We start from the raw sequence: 20,393 nt of genomic DNA, 5'->3' as shown, positions 1-20,393 counted from the left end.
ACAGTCTCAGTTCGAAAAGTTTGCATATCACTTACATGTTAGTCAGAAGATTTTCAATATTGGTTCTTTTTACGAATACAATCCTATGGAACACCTATCAAGTCATCTGGGAGCATTATAACTCACTCTGTCAGCAAGAGTATTAGCTAAGTGTTGTTCATAATTTGCAAACTGTACTTGAGTAGAGTGCTGCAACATTTAAATTCTGGCCTTAATGTCCCCATTATTGTAGTTTTCATCATTATAACAAGTTAAAACAGGACAGTCAAACTCTATTTCAATTATGCATAACCTCTGGGGCATACTACTAGGATATATTATGTGTGTGCTATTGTTTTATGTCCAAGCAAACTGAATTTGCATTTTATATTGATTTCGCTATAGCTTCTCCCTAAAGCAGCAAGCTCTCCATCATTCTGAATATCGAGGAATTCAGTATTTGGATGGTAAAACGCCTTATGTGATGATTCCCCATTTGATTCACTGAGTTTACTGGAGACGTATCCTTCTGTTATGGCAAGCGAATATACCCCGAGAAGACAGGCTGGTATGGTGAATTGCTTGAAGAAATACAGATTCCTCTGGCAATTCCCCATACCATAGACAATCATTCATAATAGCACAGTCATTTCACTTTCCTGAATTACTGATCCTCATGGTATTGGTAATTTTAAGGGTCAAATTACTTTTGTGGGATTACTTTAGAATTTCTTCTTAAGAAGCAGCGTTACACATCAGTGCATCTGTAAACACTACTTACTGGAATTTAACAAAACATTAATTATTATTTTGTTATGCTTATTTTCTATAAGCAAATTATTGAGATTGAAGAAATGGGTGGAATGGCCCGAGCTGTTGCAGAGGGAATACCCAAGCTTCGTATTGAAGAGTGTGCTGCTCGGAGGCAGGCAAGGATTGATTCAGGTAACTAACAAAGAAATATAGACTGTGTTATATATACACATTTTGTAATTCCTTTGCAGGATTCCTACCATTACTGGTTTGCTGGTTTTGTTTACAATTGTCTGCCCCCTGCCCTTAACTCTTCTGTCAGCTTCAGCAGTTTGAAGGCCATTTGGCAGTGTGTGGCTGCTGTGGTGTCATTATGGAGATCACACTGGCTTACAGTGGCTAGGCCATTTAGGGTAAGGAAGAGTCCAGTGGGCATACTGTATCCTGCTATTTTTATGTTTTTGCAGGGCTGTGTAGTTTTCTTTGTGTAAATGTGTCAGACTACAGCACAGTGATTGCATTTGTCGCTGGCAGAAGCTAACCTACTCCTGGATGCATTAACAGTACAGTATCCGATGTTTTAAGTCCTACCTTTTAAACACAGCACTTGATCTAGCTGTACACTCACCACTGCTGAATGTACTCTATATTCTCACTCTCAGTAGAGGCACTTTTTCCCTTAATTTTACTATCAATTATTTACTGTGACTGGATAGCGACTGTAATGCACAGGCATATCAGATACCACAATTGGAGTCATACAAGTACTTTGAAGTTCAAGATACAGTTGGCCAGATTTTTCTGAAATTAATTTTCATAATAGCTTTTCAAAGATCCTGTGGCAGATTCTGACATCTTGCACATTTCTGGAAAGAAAAGCCACTATTATTCATTTTCTAGCACAAGATTAATAGCTCTCATGTTTGCTGTGTAGGGGTCACCACTCTCGCATTAAGCTAATATATGATCCTGTTATTTCAACTTTTGAGAGAATATATGCTTACATGCAGATGTATCTTCTAGCTTCATCAGATACGTGGTGTTTGTCAGATTGCTAGTATTGAAATCAGGATGCTGCTAAAATGGGTTATTAATTTGGGAATGCAGCACTTACCAGCTTACTAAACAGATACTGGTTAGACCGCTGCACATCTCTAAGAGATTGTCTGCTCAGCCTCTAAGTACCACTGGCACAAACAGTAGGCAAACTCCCAGGATAACTATGTGCTAAGTGCAAGGAGTAACCAACAATTCTAAAGGAAAGGACACAGCAGAATAAAATTCACAAGATAGTTTATTATTGACTTTTCTTTTTAAATTAATTTCTGAAAAAAAGTATCATAGAAATTACAAAATAAAAACAGAGATAAATATGTTTAGTTAAAGCATTACACATGAATAGTCAAAATTAATCTCAAATAGTAAAGTGCTGCTGGTTACTATAATTGGCATTATCCTAAAGGGTAGTAGGAGAAACACAGTAGAAAAATAGATATTTTCTAAAGTGCAATCTCATAAGTATACAGCATGAATATTATCATAAATGTGTATGAACATCATTAAATAAAACTGGTCAATTAAGACTTAAAAGGAAATGCATTCAGTTTGACCAAATATTAATATCATAATTAATATGTTAACTGCTTTGTGCAACTGAGACAGTCTTAAAGAAACAGAAGGATCACAGTAATTCAACTGAGCTTATAAAAAATATAAGGTGCAGTAAGATATTAGGGCCGCCCACAACAAACAAAGTCTATACAGCCTTCGCAACTAAGCTTTTTTTGCGTTTTCCTAACAAAACTCCTAAGAGTTACTCCAATATTAAGTTATTCTAAAGCACATAAAATATTTAGAACATTGTGTCTGGTGTGACATCCATACTTTCAGAAAATTGGACTTAAAAAGTTGTTTCTTTCTATTATAAAATATTCACACACAAAAAAAAAAAAACACGCACTGTCCTATATTTTATGACCAATCGACATAAGCATATCCTCTCTCTGTTTAAGGCAATCCTGTCTCTAAAAACATGATATCGCCCCAAGGGGTCAAGACCGAGCCTGGTTCTCAAAATGCATTCCCTAAATTATTTTCTGAAATTGCCAATGCATAGGGGAAAATGCCCTCAACTACAGTAAAGTGATGGACATCTCCCATCAGTTTTTTTTTGCATACAAACACTGTCTATCTTTTTGCCTGCTAAATTGAAATGCCTCTAATTTAGCATTTGTTTAATCCTGGACACTGACATTGTTTTGTGAAGATCTATGGTAATGAGTTGAAACTCTGAGTGGTACGCTACAGACCTTATATCATTAGAGAGCCCACTCAAGCCTGCAGTTTAGACTCTCCACGTTAATACAGATAGTTGATCTTTCGACTGTTACTTACCAAGTGGGGAAAGCACCTGGAGAGGGCCTTGGCTAGCAGATTCCAAGCTGTAAAATCACTTTCCTGTCTGAGAGCCTTGGTCCTTGCGCAAATTGAATTCAAAATAATTTTTTGAGGAAAGAGCCTTTTGTCTGTTCCAAGTTCATCCTTGGGTTGAGTGATGGAGAGGGAAGTTCAGCCCCATAGAAGGCTTGGGGTATTCATTTTCCTATGGCTTCCTTCCTAAAGAGCTCAGAGGAATAGCCTCCACATTTTGAGTCAAATGTTTTTTGCACATTTTGTTGTTAAAATAGAAGACAGTTGATGTGTTATATTTTTTATATATTGAAAGAGTTTTATATAGCAATGGCAAGACCCAAGGGTGTTGGATAATATAAGTTCTAGAACAAAGTACTGTTGAAAGTCAAATCGAAGCATTTCCCTGGGAGGAACAAATAATAGTGTAAAGCTGGGGTAAGAGATTCCAGTTTGGATTCAAGTTGTGTGGTAGGAATTCGAACCCAAGGGGTTAAAGTACTGATTGACAAGAACATCTTTTAATTGTCCTTTGAAGGAGGGGTTCTTTCTGATATGTACTGGGAGGGAGTTCCAGATTTTGGGAGCATTTCCTGAGAAAGTGCGTGTTAGGGCTTTTTTTGTGTTTTCTGGGGGGATATGAGAAGAAGCTCCTTAAAGTTCTCACCTGTCCTGCCTTTGTGAGTTAGTGACGAAAGGTAGGCTGGTTTCCCTGTGTGAAAGACTTTGTGAGTGAAAGAGGCAGTTTTGAAGCAGCAACGGGCTTCAGTCGAGAGACACTTTAGATTGTTCCGAGAGGTGGAGCTTGGGTTGAAATGACTAGTGACTCTCAAGAGCTTTTCAACCTTTTAAGACTATGGTTGAGGTTGGTTCAAGGACAGAAGATTGGGTGCATTGTATACTGATTTGCGTAGTGTAGGGAATATGGAATCAAAGAATTGTAAATTAATGTTGTTATCTTTGATCATGATATTTCATTTCTGTAGATGGTTAGGGTAGTGTTACCTTTAAAGGTAGATGCGTTAGCTATTGTCAGTTTGCAGCCATATGGGATGTTAGAAGAATTAGTTATGTGTAGGAAGTTGGTTAGGATTGTATACCACTTCGCAAGTCAGGTTGTGTGGAAAATGAGATTGTGTTTCTCTAGATCTTTGGAGGTGTTGTAGTAAATGTCAGCAATAAGGAGTTTCAGGGTTGTGTTGGTGTTGCTTGATCAGTCTGTGCTTGAAGTTTTTGGTGGCATTGTCTGAGACGTTAGGGGGTAGGTTATGGGGAAGCAGTTTGGACCTTGGGGTTTCACGTTGCTGTGTGGGGTAGAGGTGGAGGGTGCTGTTGAAGCGCATGGTTTCAAGATAAAATACTTTGCAATAGGATACTAGTGGGAGTACGCTTATATTTATTTATTTGTAGATTTATTGATATGGTGCTTTTACATTTTGCAATAGAACCTTAGTGTGGGGTGATTTATCAGTCCTATTAATAATGGAGAGGAGCAGAGCGTGGAAATTGGCAAGTCCAGAGTGGCTGCCACTGTTTAGCCACAAGGGACTCTTAGAGTGCCCGGTGGTGTCATGTGGCTCAAACTCTTTTGACAATGTCATTTAACATGTCATTCGTAAAGTATAATAAGTGAGGTGCTAAGCAATGCTTGATGGGGGAGCAAATATATAGTGTGTTAAGAATTATAAATGTCAAGCTTCTGTGGTTTTTCAATTTTTAAACATGAGTTCTGTTCTCACGTCAGCATCTAGTTATAACATCACCTCAACCTTTGGATTTTTCAGTGCACTCTTTTTAATCACATTCTAAGTTGAGTATACACCCGGTCCTGGGGAAACCTTTACCCGACCACCCAACAGTGGTAGATCCTCTTACAAAACAAACAGGCTCAGTACAGTGACTACCAGTGCAGGATTGCCATAGTCCCTGTAAAGGTACAGGATAGGCAACAGCTGTGTAAGGTTTCTTCAAACAGATGCACATCGAATGATAGCAGTGCAAGCATCTAAACACAGAAAAGGCACAGGAAATACTGAAGCAGTGAAAACACTGATTTCACATTCACTAAGCTTTGTACTACGTTTTTTTCATTTCTCATCCTCCTGGCACTAGAATTTGGTGGACCCCTTTCTTACTATACTATTCTTCTTTGTTTACTAGTATTGTGTCTATTTCTGCTCTGTGAAGTTGTTCCCTTGCACCGAGTTGTAGGACCCATTGAGTGGTGCCCTTATAGTGCTAACCTGCTTGAAATGCCTTTGTGGGCCAACACCAAGCTCCCACAAAGGTGCTGTTTGGTGGCCAAAATCTGAGCTTTGAGGGAGGTACCCCTGTATACCTAGCGCCAAGCTTTGACTGCAGTACCTTTTCTTGCCTTTGAGACCCTTGGTTAATTTGAACTTCCGAAGAACCACTTGAACGGATGGCCCACACAAGTTCCCCCACTCATAATGTTGAGCAAAAAGGGGACTTTACAGGATGCCATGCAAGCTCTTATTCCATGTTTTGTCCAACTTTTCTCTGTGGGGGCTTTGCACCAGACATTGTCCCTGTGGTTGTTCCATTGAATATCCTCCAGAGGTGTTTCCCCTGTAACACGCTTTCTGATGTTGATCTTCTGAGTCTTTGCTGTGTAACACAGGGCTCTTTCTCATATGCCACATGGGGATGTTGTGGACCTGGAAACCACCTGTACCCCTCTCTCTCCATTTCCATTTAAGTTCTACCTGCAGTTCTGCTCCATGTATTGCCCTGGTGCAGCTTGGTGGGCAGCACAGCATCCGCAAAAGCTTGCCAGCCACTCCGAATCTCAATCTACCCCTCCCTCAGCAAAACAAGCACAAACAGTAGCAATGCAGCGTGCATACAGCACAATACATGCTTCTGTGCACACTTCATAGGCACAGTATAGGCACCAAGAATGTAGGACACATACAACTCCACCACCTAAATGCCACTTTTATTCGTCTGAACTTGTGATTCAGTATCTTAAGTCAGCTCTGTGAACCAATTTAATACGATGCAGTTATGTTAAAAAATACTATTACCCATTATGTATAACAGTTTTTAATCCCTACTTGTTCAACAATTAAATGTTTTACTTCTAATTATTTCTTTACAGAAATGTTCCACTATTTTAAAGATAAAGGGTTGCTTTTGCAGTCAATGTGGAAAGTTACTGTTTGGGTATGAGTACTTAATACACCATCATAACCCAGCCATTCTTAGGCATCATCAGCGTGTATGCAGGAGGATCAGTGCACCATTTTTGTGGGTATAGCAGCTGAGTCGCGTACCTTTTGTGAATGTAGAGGCAGATTGTAAAGCCTACTTTAATTGTCTGCCCTTTGCTCACTCTTGTAGTGTTAATGCAATAGTTTTTTCACACAACAAAACTAAATGGCAGTACATTACAAAACAATATTCTTAAACTAAAGCACTAAACCAGAATGGAAATTAACACTCAACCCCCATCTTGCCTTATGTCCCCACTGTTGTACGTTATTCAAAGCTGACCTGACTTTTTCTATTAGCAGGAAGGATGTTGATCATACTCGCAGATTTATTTTTAATAAGAACTGATAAAACTAAGATTTCACATTGATTTGGTAGCCTTCATCTTCTGTGAACCAGAAAACAGGATTATTTTTTCTTAAGTACCGCTCTACACATTTATTTTTGTTTATTCTTAAGGATGCAGTGACTCCCAATGGTTTGGGAAAAATTAATACACCCCCAGTTTCGCAACCATTGAATACTTAGTGAATAATTACATTTTACCTCTTACTTTCACAGGCTCTGAAGTTATTGTTGGAGTAAATAAGTACAAACTAGAAAAAGAAGAGAGTGTTGAGGTTTTAGCCATTGATAATTCTTCTGTTCGCCAGAAGCAAATTGAAAAACTTGAAAGGGTAAGTATGTCATTTCCATCTTTTTGTCTGTTTGTATTATTTAGTATATCATCTATTATATTTGTTTTATTATGAGGTTGAGTTACAATTGTATATTTTTAGGTGCAAATTTTGCTTCAGCAGAGATTATATGCTGGCTTTGTATACAGTTTAGATGCTTCTTTATTTATCGATGCCTGTCATTAAATAAACTCGCCATAACTAGATGAACAGTGTCTTGTATCCTAAACGTTTAACAGAAAGTCAAAAGACTTTTTCCTGGGATGTCTAGAGGTCATTTAACTAGGAAGAAAGAGGACTTTACGGTCCTAATGGCCAACATATCTATAGCTGATGTTTGTAGGTCCACTACCTGGAGATAAATTAATTCCTTAGCAAAACACTTTTGTATTGATTCTGACTCTACAGTGAATACTATGTTATAGCACTGTTCCCCACTGAAACTTTTCCTAAAGTGTTCTCTAACTTGTCTGTGACACTGTGCTCTCTGAGGTGTGCATTAAGCTTGTGTTTCTGTTCTGACATTTATGAATTCCAGTGAAAATCTCATGATCGAGAAGGAAAAGTTTCTCACCTGCAGTCCTAGTCCTCCTTCTAGAATATTTCTCTTTGAAGTCATAAGTATCCCACTCTCCCCTCCCACTGGATCAGAGCCAATACAGAGTTAGTATTAGATCATCCCTCAATTGGATCTTCAAAAACAAAGTCTTAGAGCACCCAGTCATCTTGCCAAAGTTGCCTCCCTGCTGAAGCGCAGCTACTGCCATTGCCTTGCACGTGGAGAATGCTCATAGGCAGACTTTAGTCAGAAAGAAAGAAGATGGTTCTGGTAGGGCTCCTTCCTTGCTGAATCCTTGGAATGTTTTGTGTTACTCATGTATAAGGATGTATGTGAAAGAGTACTCTCTGTAAGTCTGGAGCATGCATCCAATCCCCTTGTAGTTCAGTAGTTTTACAACTTTTTCATGCCCAGTACACCTTGAGTGAAATCTTTTCAAGCTTAGGAGAGTTATCATTCTGGAGCAGAGAAATGCTTTTGTGGGATAAATACTGCATTTGGCACCATGTGATTTGTTTTCTGGCACTGGGAATACATTTTGTGTTCTCTGTGTCATTTCTCTCTTCACACATGTTTTATGTATTCCACTGCTGCCTTCTTTCCTGTCACATGCCCTTGTGGCATTATAGGACACTTTTTCATTCACTACTGTTTCCCATCACTACCTCTTCTCTGTCAATACCATCTCTTCCACCACTGTCAGACTGCCTTGTTGGTGTCCATGTATCTTTTGCCAGTGTCTGTCTCTCATCTCTAGCTCTGAAATAATTTTCCAGCTTTCCCTTGACTGTTCACTAGAACAATGTCTATCAGTTCCATCACAGTCCAGTTTCCCTTTTCCTATCCACTTTTCTTATCACTGTCTATCTTTCACGGCATCCCCCAACTCTGTTGTCCACTTGTCTTGTCAACTCCCTTCTTCCGTCAGCTCCTTTTCGTATTACTGCCTTTCTGTTCTGTCTTTTCATCTCTCTTATCACACTTATTGCTGCTGTTTCCTATGTTGAGTCACTGTCCTCTCCTATCTATGCTGCACTTCAAAAGTATCTCTTCCCTGTCCAACTCCCAGTCAGCACCCTATTTCTTATCGCTGGCCTCTTATTTTTTCTGGTAAATCATCCGTCACTATCCGTTCCCTGCCACAGCCTCCTGTCATCATTTTGCACCAGTTAGTGCCTTTACAGGTGTATCGGTGTTGAGGCATTGGGAAGGTGACATGTGACTGACTCCCAAACACTATCTACCTTCCACAGGCTGTAAGAAGTGGGGTTACTGGTTGAGGGGGTGAAACCCTCCTGAAGCAGCAACCACTATTATTCTAAGGGTGAAGTCACAAGCAAACCCTAAATTAACCAGTGCTCAACTCTTGGGTAGCTTGGCACAGAGCAGCCAGGCTTAACTCAGTATTTGTGCAACACTTCAAACAGTAACACAGTGAAAATTCACCACAAAGGAGTCCACAGCAGAGGTAGAAAACTAGAGTAATTTTTAATAAATAAAACAAGATCCAAACAACAAAAATCCAATCAAGTAAGAACTATGGAGCACGTAAATCCTTGTTTGCGGAGAGCTGTGAGGGTCCGTGTCGAAGATGCATCATGCAGCAGAGGCGATGCTTCAGTTTCGAAATGCAGTGAGGCTGCGGTGTGAAGTCCTGCAGCATCATTGAGGATCCAGTTGGTGAGGACTTGTGATGTGAAGTCCAGCATCGAGGATGAGTGTTGCAGTCGGGGAGATGGTCAGTTCTGAGGAGCTGGAAGACGGAGTCTGTCATCCAGGCTGCTGTCGACTAGGGATGCAAATGTTTTTGCTGAGGATGTGTCATGCAGTGATGGTTCTGAGATAATGACAAGCTGTGATGTGATGCAGGTCTTTGCGGCGGTTCCGATCCACGCAGTAGGAGTGTTGCGTCGGTTCTACATGAGGTTGCCTCACACATCAGAGACGATGCCTTGGTTTTGCTTGATCCAGAGAGGCTGTCAGAGCACCCTCGGCCCACTTCCAAGGGTGGGGCCAGGACTGGGTGGCACCACGTAGCGGGGAAGACTCACAGATGGCAGAGTCCAGGTGCAGGAGCAAGGCTGTGGCAATCCTGTTGTGTCCCAGAGGCACAGATCAGGATGCCAGCCAATGAGCCCTTGGAGTCACTCGAAGGATCGGAGTCCAAGGGATGCAGATCAAAGTCCTTCTTACCCCTGCATTGGGCAGCAGGCTGCAGGTCAGCACAGTAAGGCAACAGTCCCGTAGAGTTGCAGTCCTTCAGCAGCATAGCAATCCTTCTTTCTGGCAGACTATCCACAGGTCCAAAAGTGTATTAAAGAGTTGGTGTTTGAGGCCCAGAATTTTTATCCGTTTGTACCTTTGAAGTGAAGGAAAAGCTTCTAGAGGTTTCCCTTTGAAGTCCCCTGGCATCCTATCTTCCCTCACCTGGCTCCAGATGACCTTCAGGAGGTATACAACCCTTTGTGTTGGGGCAAGACATAGCCTATTCAAGTGTAAGTAGGGCTGAGCCCAGCTCCTCCCGTCCATCCTGTCATTGATGGCCTACCCAGACACACCTGAGCTGCCTATTGTGTGTGGCTGTCTAGGAGTAATATGCAAAGCTCATTTGTTAGCTACACCCTGCCATATGACCTAGGTACAGGCTATAGGCACTAAATGGCTAAGGCGGGAAAATGCCAGCTTTCTAAAAGTGACTGAAAGAATCATTCTGCAGGCAGTTCACAGGTAGAAATACTTATTTTATTGTAGAGAGAGAGGGAGTTAGGACGTACCAGCAGGGCAGGAAGTAATCCACAGTTGTCACTCCCCGAACTTGTAAAGCTCTAATTCCACCTTGGTTACTGTTGTCAAGAAGCCCTGTGCTCTACATTGAGAGCACAGAACCTAACACAGGCATTTACAAAAAAATAATTTAGAATCTGTCTAAACCGTTAGTTAGGATTTTTCATTACAATTCAAAAGATACCAAACATGAACTGATTAACTGCTCCAATTTGGAAAATAGAATGTATTAAATGTAATAAGGTAACTCCAATGTTAGTCTATGCAAGAGGTTAGCTTTGCAGTAGTGAAAAACAAATGTAGGAGTTTTTTACTACCAGGACAGGTAAAACTTAAAAATTGCATGTCCCACGTTTTAAATACACTGCACTCTGTCCAGGGCCTACCATAGTTGTGACTTGTATGTATTAAAAAAAATGTGGGTTTGGCCCTGGTCGAAATGGTAGTTACGAACTGCACACAGAATCTGCAATGACAGGCCTGAAACATGTTTAGTGGGCTACGTACATGGCACAATCTGTGCCACAGGCCTACTAGTAGCGTTTAATTTACAGGCCCTGGGCACATATAGTGCCAGTTTACTAAGGACTTACAAGTGAATTAAATATGCTAATTGGGGATAAGCCAATTCTCAATGTTTTAAGGGGAGCACAAGCAAGTTAGCACTGGTTGGCTGTGGTAAAGTGCACAGAGTCCTAATACCAACAAAACCCAATTAAGCAAAAAAATGGAGGAGGAAGGCAAAAGGTTTGGAGATCACCCTGCAAAAGGCCAGGTCCAACAAACTTCGGTTTGCAGCCCAGGTGGTAAATACTAATATCCAATAATTGAGTTAATTTTAACATGTTTGCCAGGGCTGCTTTCCATTCCTAGTCCAGCCCTGGTTCATTCTGTGTATATTAGGGTGTGCCTAGTGGGCAAAACCTAGAACAATATTTGGGGTGGCATGTTGTTCCTACCTCAGTATTAAGTTCCTTATTCTGCTCTGAACCCTGGAAAGAAATTTGCTAGTACTCATAAACCGTGCCCAGCTGGCAACTCACAGACTGTTTCAAGGGACAAGCGCACCTGAGCAGTAAAAAAAAACAAACTAACAAGTTGTAGTCTTTCAAATAGTATTGATAGATTACACGTTACACAGCAGCCAATAGCCCATGGGTTGCTTTCCTGTGGGGCTTTCTTTATTGTGGGACTTGCTTGTGTTCCTGGACATGATGCTACAAACACCACTGTTGACCATTGCAGCAACAGGAATTATTACAGCATTGCCTGTTTCAGTCCGATTTCTCATTTTCGCACACAACTGTGTTTTACAGTGAAATGTACTTTGTAATTGATTTAGTTAGTTGAATGCATTTTTAAAAATGGGCATCTGAAAAGAGAGAAAATGTTACCTCTCATTTGTATGTTTTTTCAGAGAGAGTGCAGTGATGGAGAACGTACTTAGAGAAGGAGAGTTGATGGCAAATAAAGTTCTTTGCAACATCATCAGTGACATGATTGAAGCCATTCAGATTCCCTATACCATAGAAGCCCAGGGCTAGTCACTGGTGAGTGAATGTTGAGCGTTGGGCTTGAGGGTATGACCTGCATCCAGATCTCTCTATGCCCAGGGAACCTTTGTGAGAGTGGCCTCGGTTGCAGATCCCAGGCCCTGCATCCAGAGATCACTGGACACTGGTTGAATGCCATGCCATGCCCTGTTTTTGTTGAGAGTAGTGTTCTTAAGTGCAAGGAGCTCAGGCCCTGGACATCACTAGGTATGACCTCCACCATGCGCAGTGTGATTTAAGTTCAGGTCTTAAGCTCAGCAGCCACTCGACATGGCATTCAGATATTTCTTAGTGAACTCTTGTTGCAGGTCATGGCTTTAAATTAGGCCCTCTAATTTAAGGTCAAGAATCCACAGTAACAGTGTTCCACTTTGCTCTCAGTGTAGGTCATACACTACAGTCCAGTGCTTAACGTACCTACTGCTTAGCTCCCTGCAATCCTTCTATGGCTCTTCCTGTACATTCTGGGTGCACAAATCGGCCTTTTGCCAGATGTTGAATCATGTGACCCAGCCCATTTTGCAAATTCTGATTTGTATTAATTGTTATTTGTTCTGTCATTTGTAAAATACTGTATAAGGTGATGATCAGTGCATTGCACACTTTTGTTTGGATTGCTCATAATAACCGAAATGTTTAGATATTTTTTTCACTGTAACCATAACCTCTCTTCAGATGAGGTTTGTAGGTGATTTTCTTGGTTATATATGTACCAATTTTTTGTTTTATCTTCCTAGTAAAAACATATAACTTTGTTTAACAATGATCTGTTTGAGGTTGTTATATTTATATTTGAGCTGTGGGCAAAGTATCAGCTTACTAGGACGTGCATTGAAGCATCTTATTTCAGGGTTTTGCCTCCGTGCATGCCTTGCATTCAGTCCCAGGGCCTCACAATCTGCTGTGCATTGCCTTTATAGTGCTCAGAATCTTGTCTCAGGTGGATGGTAATATTTTTTTGCCGTTTAACCATTGATGGTTTCCTACATAAAGTTCTTCATGTCTGCACCTCTGAAATGGGAAATCTAGATGTGTAGATCTCGAAATAGATCTGCAGATCCAAGATGCCACCTGCCAAGGTCTTGGGATCCAAAAGACCAGTGTAGATCTGTCTGTTCCAGAGTTCCCCATTACATAGCAGAACAATATTTCAAGGGTCATTTAGAATAATGGGCAACAGGACAGCCGCTATCAGCCAGCAGATTTTCCACTTTGCCAAATCTATGGTTTCCTCACCTAATTTTGAGGGGGAGATACCACTTAGTTTCCTAAAGTGGAGCCTCGGTTAACTCCGCAATCAGAAAATCTTATTTGTTAGCCCATCTGGGCCAGAGCTGCTGGAGCACATTTTTCATTATATCATGATGGTTGTGTAATTGAAAAATGCAGAAATGTTCCCGATGCTTCGGGAGAAAACTTACTGTGTGTCAGAAACAGTTGTTTGTTTTTCATAAGGAAACATCTACTTCATTGTTTTGTTCCTGGAAAAATAATTCTGAGTGAGCAGCTGTGACATGGGTAGCGTATGGGAAGGTACAGTTTTGGCAAAAGTGTCCCGGCTGTGTAGGTGACAGCACTTTGGTAAAGCCAACAGGGCTGGAAACTCCCAATGTGATGGCAATACTCCCCCAGAACGGCCAAAGTGGCACATCCAGTACCCAAGCCAGTTGGTAGTCTGTGTCTGGGGTGTCAATGACGCCTAATGAGTGCTTAATGCAAATGAAGACAGCCCTTTTCTGCATAGGAAATTGACTCAGGAATAGCTAAGATGGAAGATGATACTTTACGACTTGGACTGCTTCATAAAGGTGATAGCTTTGCTGGCTATTCCAGAACACAGCCAGGTTGTTTTTCCAGACCCCCCTCATACTAAGGACTTTGGCAGTGTCCCAAACCGAGACAGCAAACCAGTTGGACTGCAACTTCCTGAAACCCTCCGAGCAATATTTGAGAGAAATGTGTTTCAGGTAACGATCATTACTGAAAAATATCACAGGGATAATTAGTGGAAATCAACCCCCTTTAATTATTCAAATGCAAACTTAAAACCCTAAGAAACATTGTAAAGATTGAATTTTTAAAATCGAAAAGCTATTCTAGTCAGTGGCGGCTCCTCTGCTGTGACAGGGAAGCGTCGCCCCCGCCAGCATCAGCTGCTGCAAACCTTTTACAGCGAAACGCTAATAAACCATGTTTATTATTATTACGTTGTGAAAGGGGCGGGGCATTGGCGATGACTGGGAGTGCACTGTGCACTCCCCTCAGTGCTCATGTATGTTTGGCCGGCTGTTTCGGGCTGACCAAACACACATGCACACAGGGTTCTCTCCCGCCTGCACTGTGTTGCCGGGCTGGAGAGAGCAGGCACAGGCACCCAGTCTGCCTGGGAGGGCGCTCCTAGCAAATCCTAACGCTGCTCTGGTGAGCAGCGTCAGGATTGCCCACAGGGGAGGTTGGGAGCCTGTTCCTCCTGTCAGGAAGAAGGAGCGGCGGCACGGCGCGGTGCTGCAACAAAGCGAGGAAGATACGTTTTTAATTTGAAAAAAAATATATAATTTAATGTTTATCCTCCCCTCGCCCCCTGCGTGCCGCCCCTTCACAGTGCAGCGAGACACGATTGATTCTAGTGCATATAATATGAACAGTAACAATTAAGATTAGCAGGACGGTAGCCACAACATTTGTCAGGATTGTGAACAGTAAAATATATAGCAACATACTGATCAAGTCCTGAAGCTCTCTCTGTATGAATATTTATAATTACACCCCCACCTCTTTGGCTAACTAAACTAACCTTAGAACCAAATAAAGGCCTTAATCTATTTTCAAAGATGGATCACCCCCACACACCTCCTATGAACATTCAAGCCAGTGTTCAGTGAAAAAGCAGCATCTGCTATTCTCATCTACATTGAAAGGAAGTTTGATAAACCCAAAGTGTGGAGGATAAGTGTTCCTCTAATTAGCCTGCAGCACAGGAAGAAAATAAGATTCTGCATGGGCTCTGTCCTGAATCTCTGGCGCACAGTCCCCTCTGTGTTTTTAAAGGCTCTGTTATTAGTTTATGTAACATCTCTAGTCATTGTTGAATCTTTCAGAATAAACAATTCGCAGAAAAAGACCTTGGCATCCTTTCACTTACATTCCTCGGAAAACGTTGCTTTTGTTTTAGAGACAATACATGACAGATGGACTTATTATTTTTCCATGAAACGCTGTCATAGAAAAGAGTCATTGCAGTGGAAGATTTGATTCATATGAACTAATAAGAATATATTAAAGCAGACTTGATTATCATGTGGCAAGAAATAATCACATGAATAAAAACACATTTTATTTTTTGACACCTATTTCTAATAATCAAGATGCATAATTTAAAAAGGGTATGTATGAAAGGGAACATATGATCAGCATAACAAAGGCAGTTAGGCATATTTATTTCCTTAGCTTTTATGTTTTTTTCTCTCTGCAGGTAAAGGCTTGCAGGGATAGTGTAGCAGCACAGCAGTGTCTTGATGCTATTACTGAATCTGCTGCTACAGGAAAAGGTAATATTCTTGGCCTTGCAGTGGAAGCAGCACGTGCAAGGTAAGACAGCATGTCAATATCTCAGTTATATCATCTATTTTGGTTTTGGAGTCATGCAGTCAGTCTTTAAATTATTGTCTTGTTCTCTTCTCAGTTTGTCTGTGCACCATTTTTGACCATCATTTATCATATATTTTGCTTTCTAAGAAAAGCATTTGCTTTCAGCTCTCATTACATCCAAAGTCAGTTGCACATATCTGTTTATATACACACAGTAGTCTGGGATAGTGCTAGAGTACATAAACTCACGTGAATTCATAAAACGGTAAATTAACACTGAGATACTGTTCAAAGAGATCGCCAAACAGGTGGAGCAAGCCAGGCTCCAATGGGAACTGTAATCCCCTGCATAAATGGCATTTTAAATGAATACTGCAGTTTAGAATGTTGCCAATGGCACCGTTTTAGGAGGTTTGTGGGAGCGTAATCAGCAGAATTCTGCCCTCTCAGCAGATTATGGTGGTTATGATACAGGGGTTATAGAATCTTCCTCTTCTACTGAAAGGATTCATGGTGACATAGGGTGTGACGATAGGTAATAGACGCTTACTTGAAAGGTTACAGTGGTTGAGCAATACTGATTTCCCTCATGCTGGCAAGAAACGTTTGGAAGTAAGTTGTGGGATTAAGGGTTCAGAGAGCGCATTGACCAAAGAGAATGATCTTATGCAAGTACAAGAGACTGGGGTCAACGTTTGCAGGCAGGGAACTGGAGGGCACCTATGGGACCTGGGATAATGGAAAGGGGAGGGCCACTATCCTATTTAACTAGTCCAAGATAGTGAAGGAAACATACATCAGAAGTGTTGAAGGTGCAGTCAAAGGTGAATTAGACTGGCCCAGGAAAATGAGCTAAGTGAATATACTTATCCACTGAACCATGCTACACAAGGAGTGTCAAAAGAAACATGTATGTATTTATGAGGCCATATCTTGACATGGAGAAAATGGGCACAATATTAGCTGTCATGCCAAAAGAGGAGACGAGGATCTAGATAAATGGAAGGTTGTAGACGTGGTGCCTCAGGCAAGTTCGAGTGCACCGCTTGGCAGGCAGTGAACAAATCTCTGGGCATCCACACAATATCCATGACTCCCACTCAGGATGCAAAAATCCTGGCACACAAAATAAAGATTGTGTTGAAGTGTACTACAGGGAATTTGGTCATTGAGACATTTCTCCATGATGTGGTCACACTCCATTTGGCAAGCTGGGACCATTCAAGATATACTGACGTTCTACTGCATGTATGTTCAGCCTCCATTTATGTCGAAGCATGTTGATGGTAGCAAGCAGTGTGTCTCCTAGCTTGGGGGGAGGGAATTTTCAGGGTCTTTGAATAGTTGGATAAAATGCAGTTATTTAATGTGGAAGGACATTTACAACAAGTCCCATAATTCTTCCCCCACTTTCCTTCGGTTTGGAGGTACCAAATATAAGCAATCACTGGCAAAACCAGTTGTTGTACTTTAATGTGCTAACTCATGCAAAGACATGCGTGCACAAATTAATACTACCTACTTGTGCCGTGTCTCTGTGCATTCTTCCTCTTTCGGTCTTGTTTTGTGTTCCTCACCCTTACTGTCCTGCTTTGCATCAACACCACCAGCTTCAGGAATGAAAAGCAAATATAGATATACGAGGCACAGAGAGAGGCAGGTTGCAGAGAAATGCAGCACAATTAGGATTTGATAACGAGTGCGTCAGAAAATTGTGGCACCCCTGCCTCCATGAGTGTCACAACTGTGATTTTGTCCAATTTGTCTGATGCACCCTTAAGATTTTTTTTTAACAAGTAAATATTGTCAGGGCTATGCTGCTGATGTATAATGGAATAAGAATCCTCAAATATACTGGAACTTGCAGATTTTGGTGTGGTAAGCACCAAATTCCACATTTTACATCCCACTTCAAAGGAGAAACTCATTATTGGAGCTTTTATCATATCTGATCAACGATGAGCCCAAAGGTATTGTTATTTGTCACATACAATAAGTAACACCAAAATACCTGGGTGTTCGTAACCAAAGACAATTTGTGCACATTTGTATTTGTGCATTACAGCCAGATGTAGTTTTTGTTCAGTACTGGTTGTCATTATGCTTAAGGCCTCTAGATGTAACCATTTCTGTCTCCATTTTCACACTGGGAGAATGATAATGCCGTTTGACTAATTTGAAAGAATTAAAGATATATTGGTGATATTTCTTTAGAAAAAATGGACGAAGGCTAGACTCTTATGGTAGGTGGGGAAGATGTGATGTTTTAGTAGGTTGTTGTCTGATACTATGGATTTGAGGAGTGTGGAAAATTTTATCACAGGAGAAGCTGAGTTGATCAGTGCATTAATATGTGAAACCATTAGTGGACCACTTTGCTGCCAGGTGGGGCATGTGAGATGTTCAGTCTCCGTGTTGAGACCTTGTGTTTGTAATCATCTCAGGGAGACAGTGGGGTGAAGAAGAGTTTATTGACCTTCTCAGTTTGCATTTAAGGGGCACCTTATGGATAAAGGCATTCCTTGTCGAATTTGTCTACCCTGTGTTGTCATGTCTATGGTTGGAAATTCCATTTGTGTGATATTGTTTTGGTGTAGGTGATCTGCACCAAGAGATTGTTTGATGGAGGGAAGTTGTGTCTAAGGTGGTGGTGGGTTCCGGGAGAGCTTAATACTTGATAATATTTTGGTCTGTTTCACTGTTGGAGTAGCGCTGTTCCAGGTTATGGTCTTTGCTGCATCTGTGCTGGCATTATGCCATCTGGTTACATTCCCCGCGGGGAGATGTTTGATAATTGGGAGACAAAAGAGTAAAGAAGGCTGAGCTTAGGGGTGTTGTGGTCAAGAGAGATACTATGCATGGTGTCATTGTTAGCATATCTAACAGCTGTCAGTCTTTTTTGGCCATTGGATTATCTAAGAATCTGGAAAAGATATCTGACCAACCGATTATGACCTTTTAATTTTCATACACTATGTTGTCTATTTCACATTTCTGGTTATGATAACATGAGCTAATAGGAATATGATGATCAAGATGATGGAACGCTTGTGGAGTTGCTGGGATCTTTAGCTCAGGTCTCAGAGCTGAAAGTGATTGGCAATATAGGTGGTAAACAATTGCAGTACTGTGTTGGAAAAACCTAGGTGTATTTCCAGGTTATTAATGAATGGTAGACAGCTGTTGAAGGCTTTGTGGAGATCGAGCAGGATCAAGAGACAGGTATCTTTACTGGTGTTAATGAGTAACAGGTTGTCAACTTATGAAGATTAGCTGTCGTTATGCAACAATGTGGTTGAAAGCCAAACCTGTACTCTTGCAGAAGATTGTTCTTGTTGATCTGCTCTTGCAGCTGTATTGTGACCTTTTTCGATGATTTTAACTGTGAAAGGCATGTGGATGATGGTGCAAAAGTAGTCAAGATCATCTGGGGTGGTTTCTTCAGCAGGGAGAGTGTCCTTCTAGAGCATCCAGGAATTTTCCTTGGCTGAAGGAGGTGGTGTTGCTTTTGAGAATGGGGCTACAGTAAGTTCCATGAAGGCATTTAACAATGGATGAACATAGAATGTTGTCACCATAACAGGGCTGTTAATATATTTGATGCAGAAAGGGGCTATTGGAGGTCTTGTGAATATCTGTTTTTATGTGTGCTCTAATTTTAATGATCGCATCAATTACAGTGATTAATGGTGTTGATGGCTATTGGACTCTATGGACACCTGTGGGGTACAGTGGTAGAAAGGATGAGATTTAGTGTTCTCTGGATCAGAATTCACATCTAGTAAAAAGGGATTGTACTTTCAAGGGTGGTGAGTTGCTGTAAAATGGTTCCAGAATTGCCGCGATGGAGCTTCAAGAATAATTGTCATTTCCTTGTTTCACTGTGAAAAGTCTTCATGGCATGATCTTTCTGTGATTGATCTGTACAGGTGGATTGCCACTCCACCAGTTGCGTTCATTCCAATTGTAAAGGGGTGACACCTGCTAGAGCCCATAGCCCCAAGAGGAAACATGCCCTTTTTGCGAAACGTTCTCGCTCTCACCTTTATTAGACAAGGAGTGTACGATGTCAGGCAAACGTATCAGAAAATGTCTTATTTTCAGACGATCATATAGTTGATCCCCACCCTTGTACCCCAAAATCAGTAAGTAATATGCCATGATTGGTATTTTAATATAAGTGATTACTTATGCATTATTCATCTACAAATTGTGCATCAGAATGATGGTGATAATAAACTGATCCACAGTCATTAAGTACATCAGAGCAAATGTTACTTAAGCCCCAATCATATTTATTCACACACCCCAACCTATCAGATTATTCTCTATGCAAACCGTCTAATACACTGTTTCTCAAACATTGTGTTATGGGACGGTTTTTTGTGGGCCGTGGAATTCCAAGCAGTATAGAAAGATGCCTTTAAATTCTGTATTTATCTCGTCACATTTGCTGTGCTTCAAAAACAGAGGGCAAATGTCAGACTATGTCTTCGGACAAATTGCTGCTTATGTGTTTTATCATGGTGATTATTGTTTACAACCTTCTCTTAATTTACAGTCAGAGACAGAAAAGTGAAGTGAATTATGACAATCTTGCTGGGTTACAGGGAGTTTGAAAGAAAAAGCTGCAAGGCGTCATTTTTTGTCACACAACACATCTAAATACATGTAAATTAACTGTACACATTCAGCAGTGAGGAAAGCAAAAATGAAGCCCGTGGTTTTATAATTCTGAAATGTGATGGAAGAACAGATTTCATGAGGATCAAACCAAATCAAGAACTTTACTTGGTTATGCGCAAATGATAAATATTCACTGAAATCTGCTTTCCACATATTACCATTAGTGTGCAA

General features: G+C 40.9%; 1 protein-coding gene across 4 annotated transcripts in view; it reads left to right on the top strand.

The window, feature by feature from the left end:
- Window positions 1-20,393, top strand: part of MMUT (methylmalonyl-CoA mutase) — a 197,334-nt gene that overhangs the window by 100,787 nt on the left and 76,154 nt on the right. For all 4 annotated transcript variants that reach the window (XM_069236109.1, XM_069236112.1, XM_069236111.1 and 1 more), the window contains exons 7-9: window positions 813-924; window positions 6,937-7,052; window positions 15,421-15,536. In XM_069236109.1, coding sequence (XP_069092210.1) covers window positions 813-924; window positions 6,937-7,052; window positions 15,421-15,536 — 344 coding nt within the window. The remainder of the gene's footprint in view (window positions 1-812; window positions 925-6,936; window positions 7,053-15,420; window positions 15,537-20,393) is intronic.

The sequence above is a fragment of the Pleurodeles waltl genome, chromosome 5, assembly GCF_031143425.1.
Source record: "Pleurodeles waltl isolate 20211129_DDA chromosome 5, aPleWal1.hap1.20221129, whole genome shotgun sequence".
In the NCBI taxonomy this organism is placed as follows: domain Eukaryota; kingdom Metazoa; phylum Chordata; class Amphibia; order Caudata; family Salamandridae; genus Pleurodeles; species Pleurodeles waltl.
This window is presented reverse-complemented; position numbering and strand designations above follow the sequence as displayed.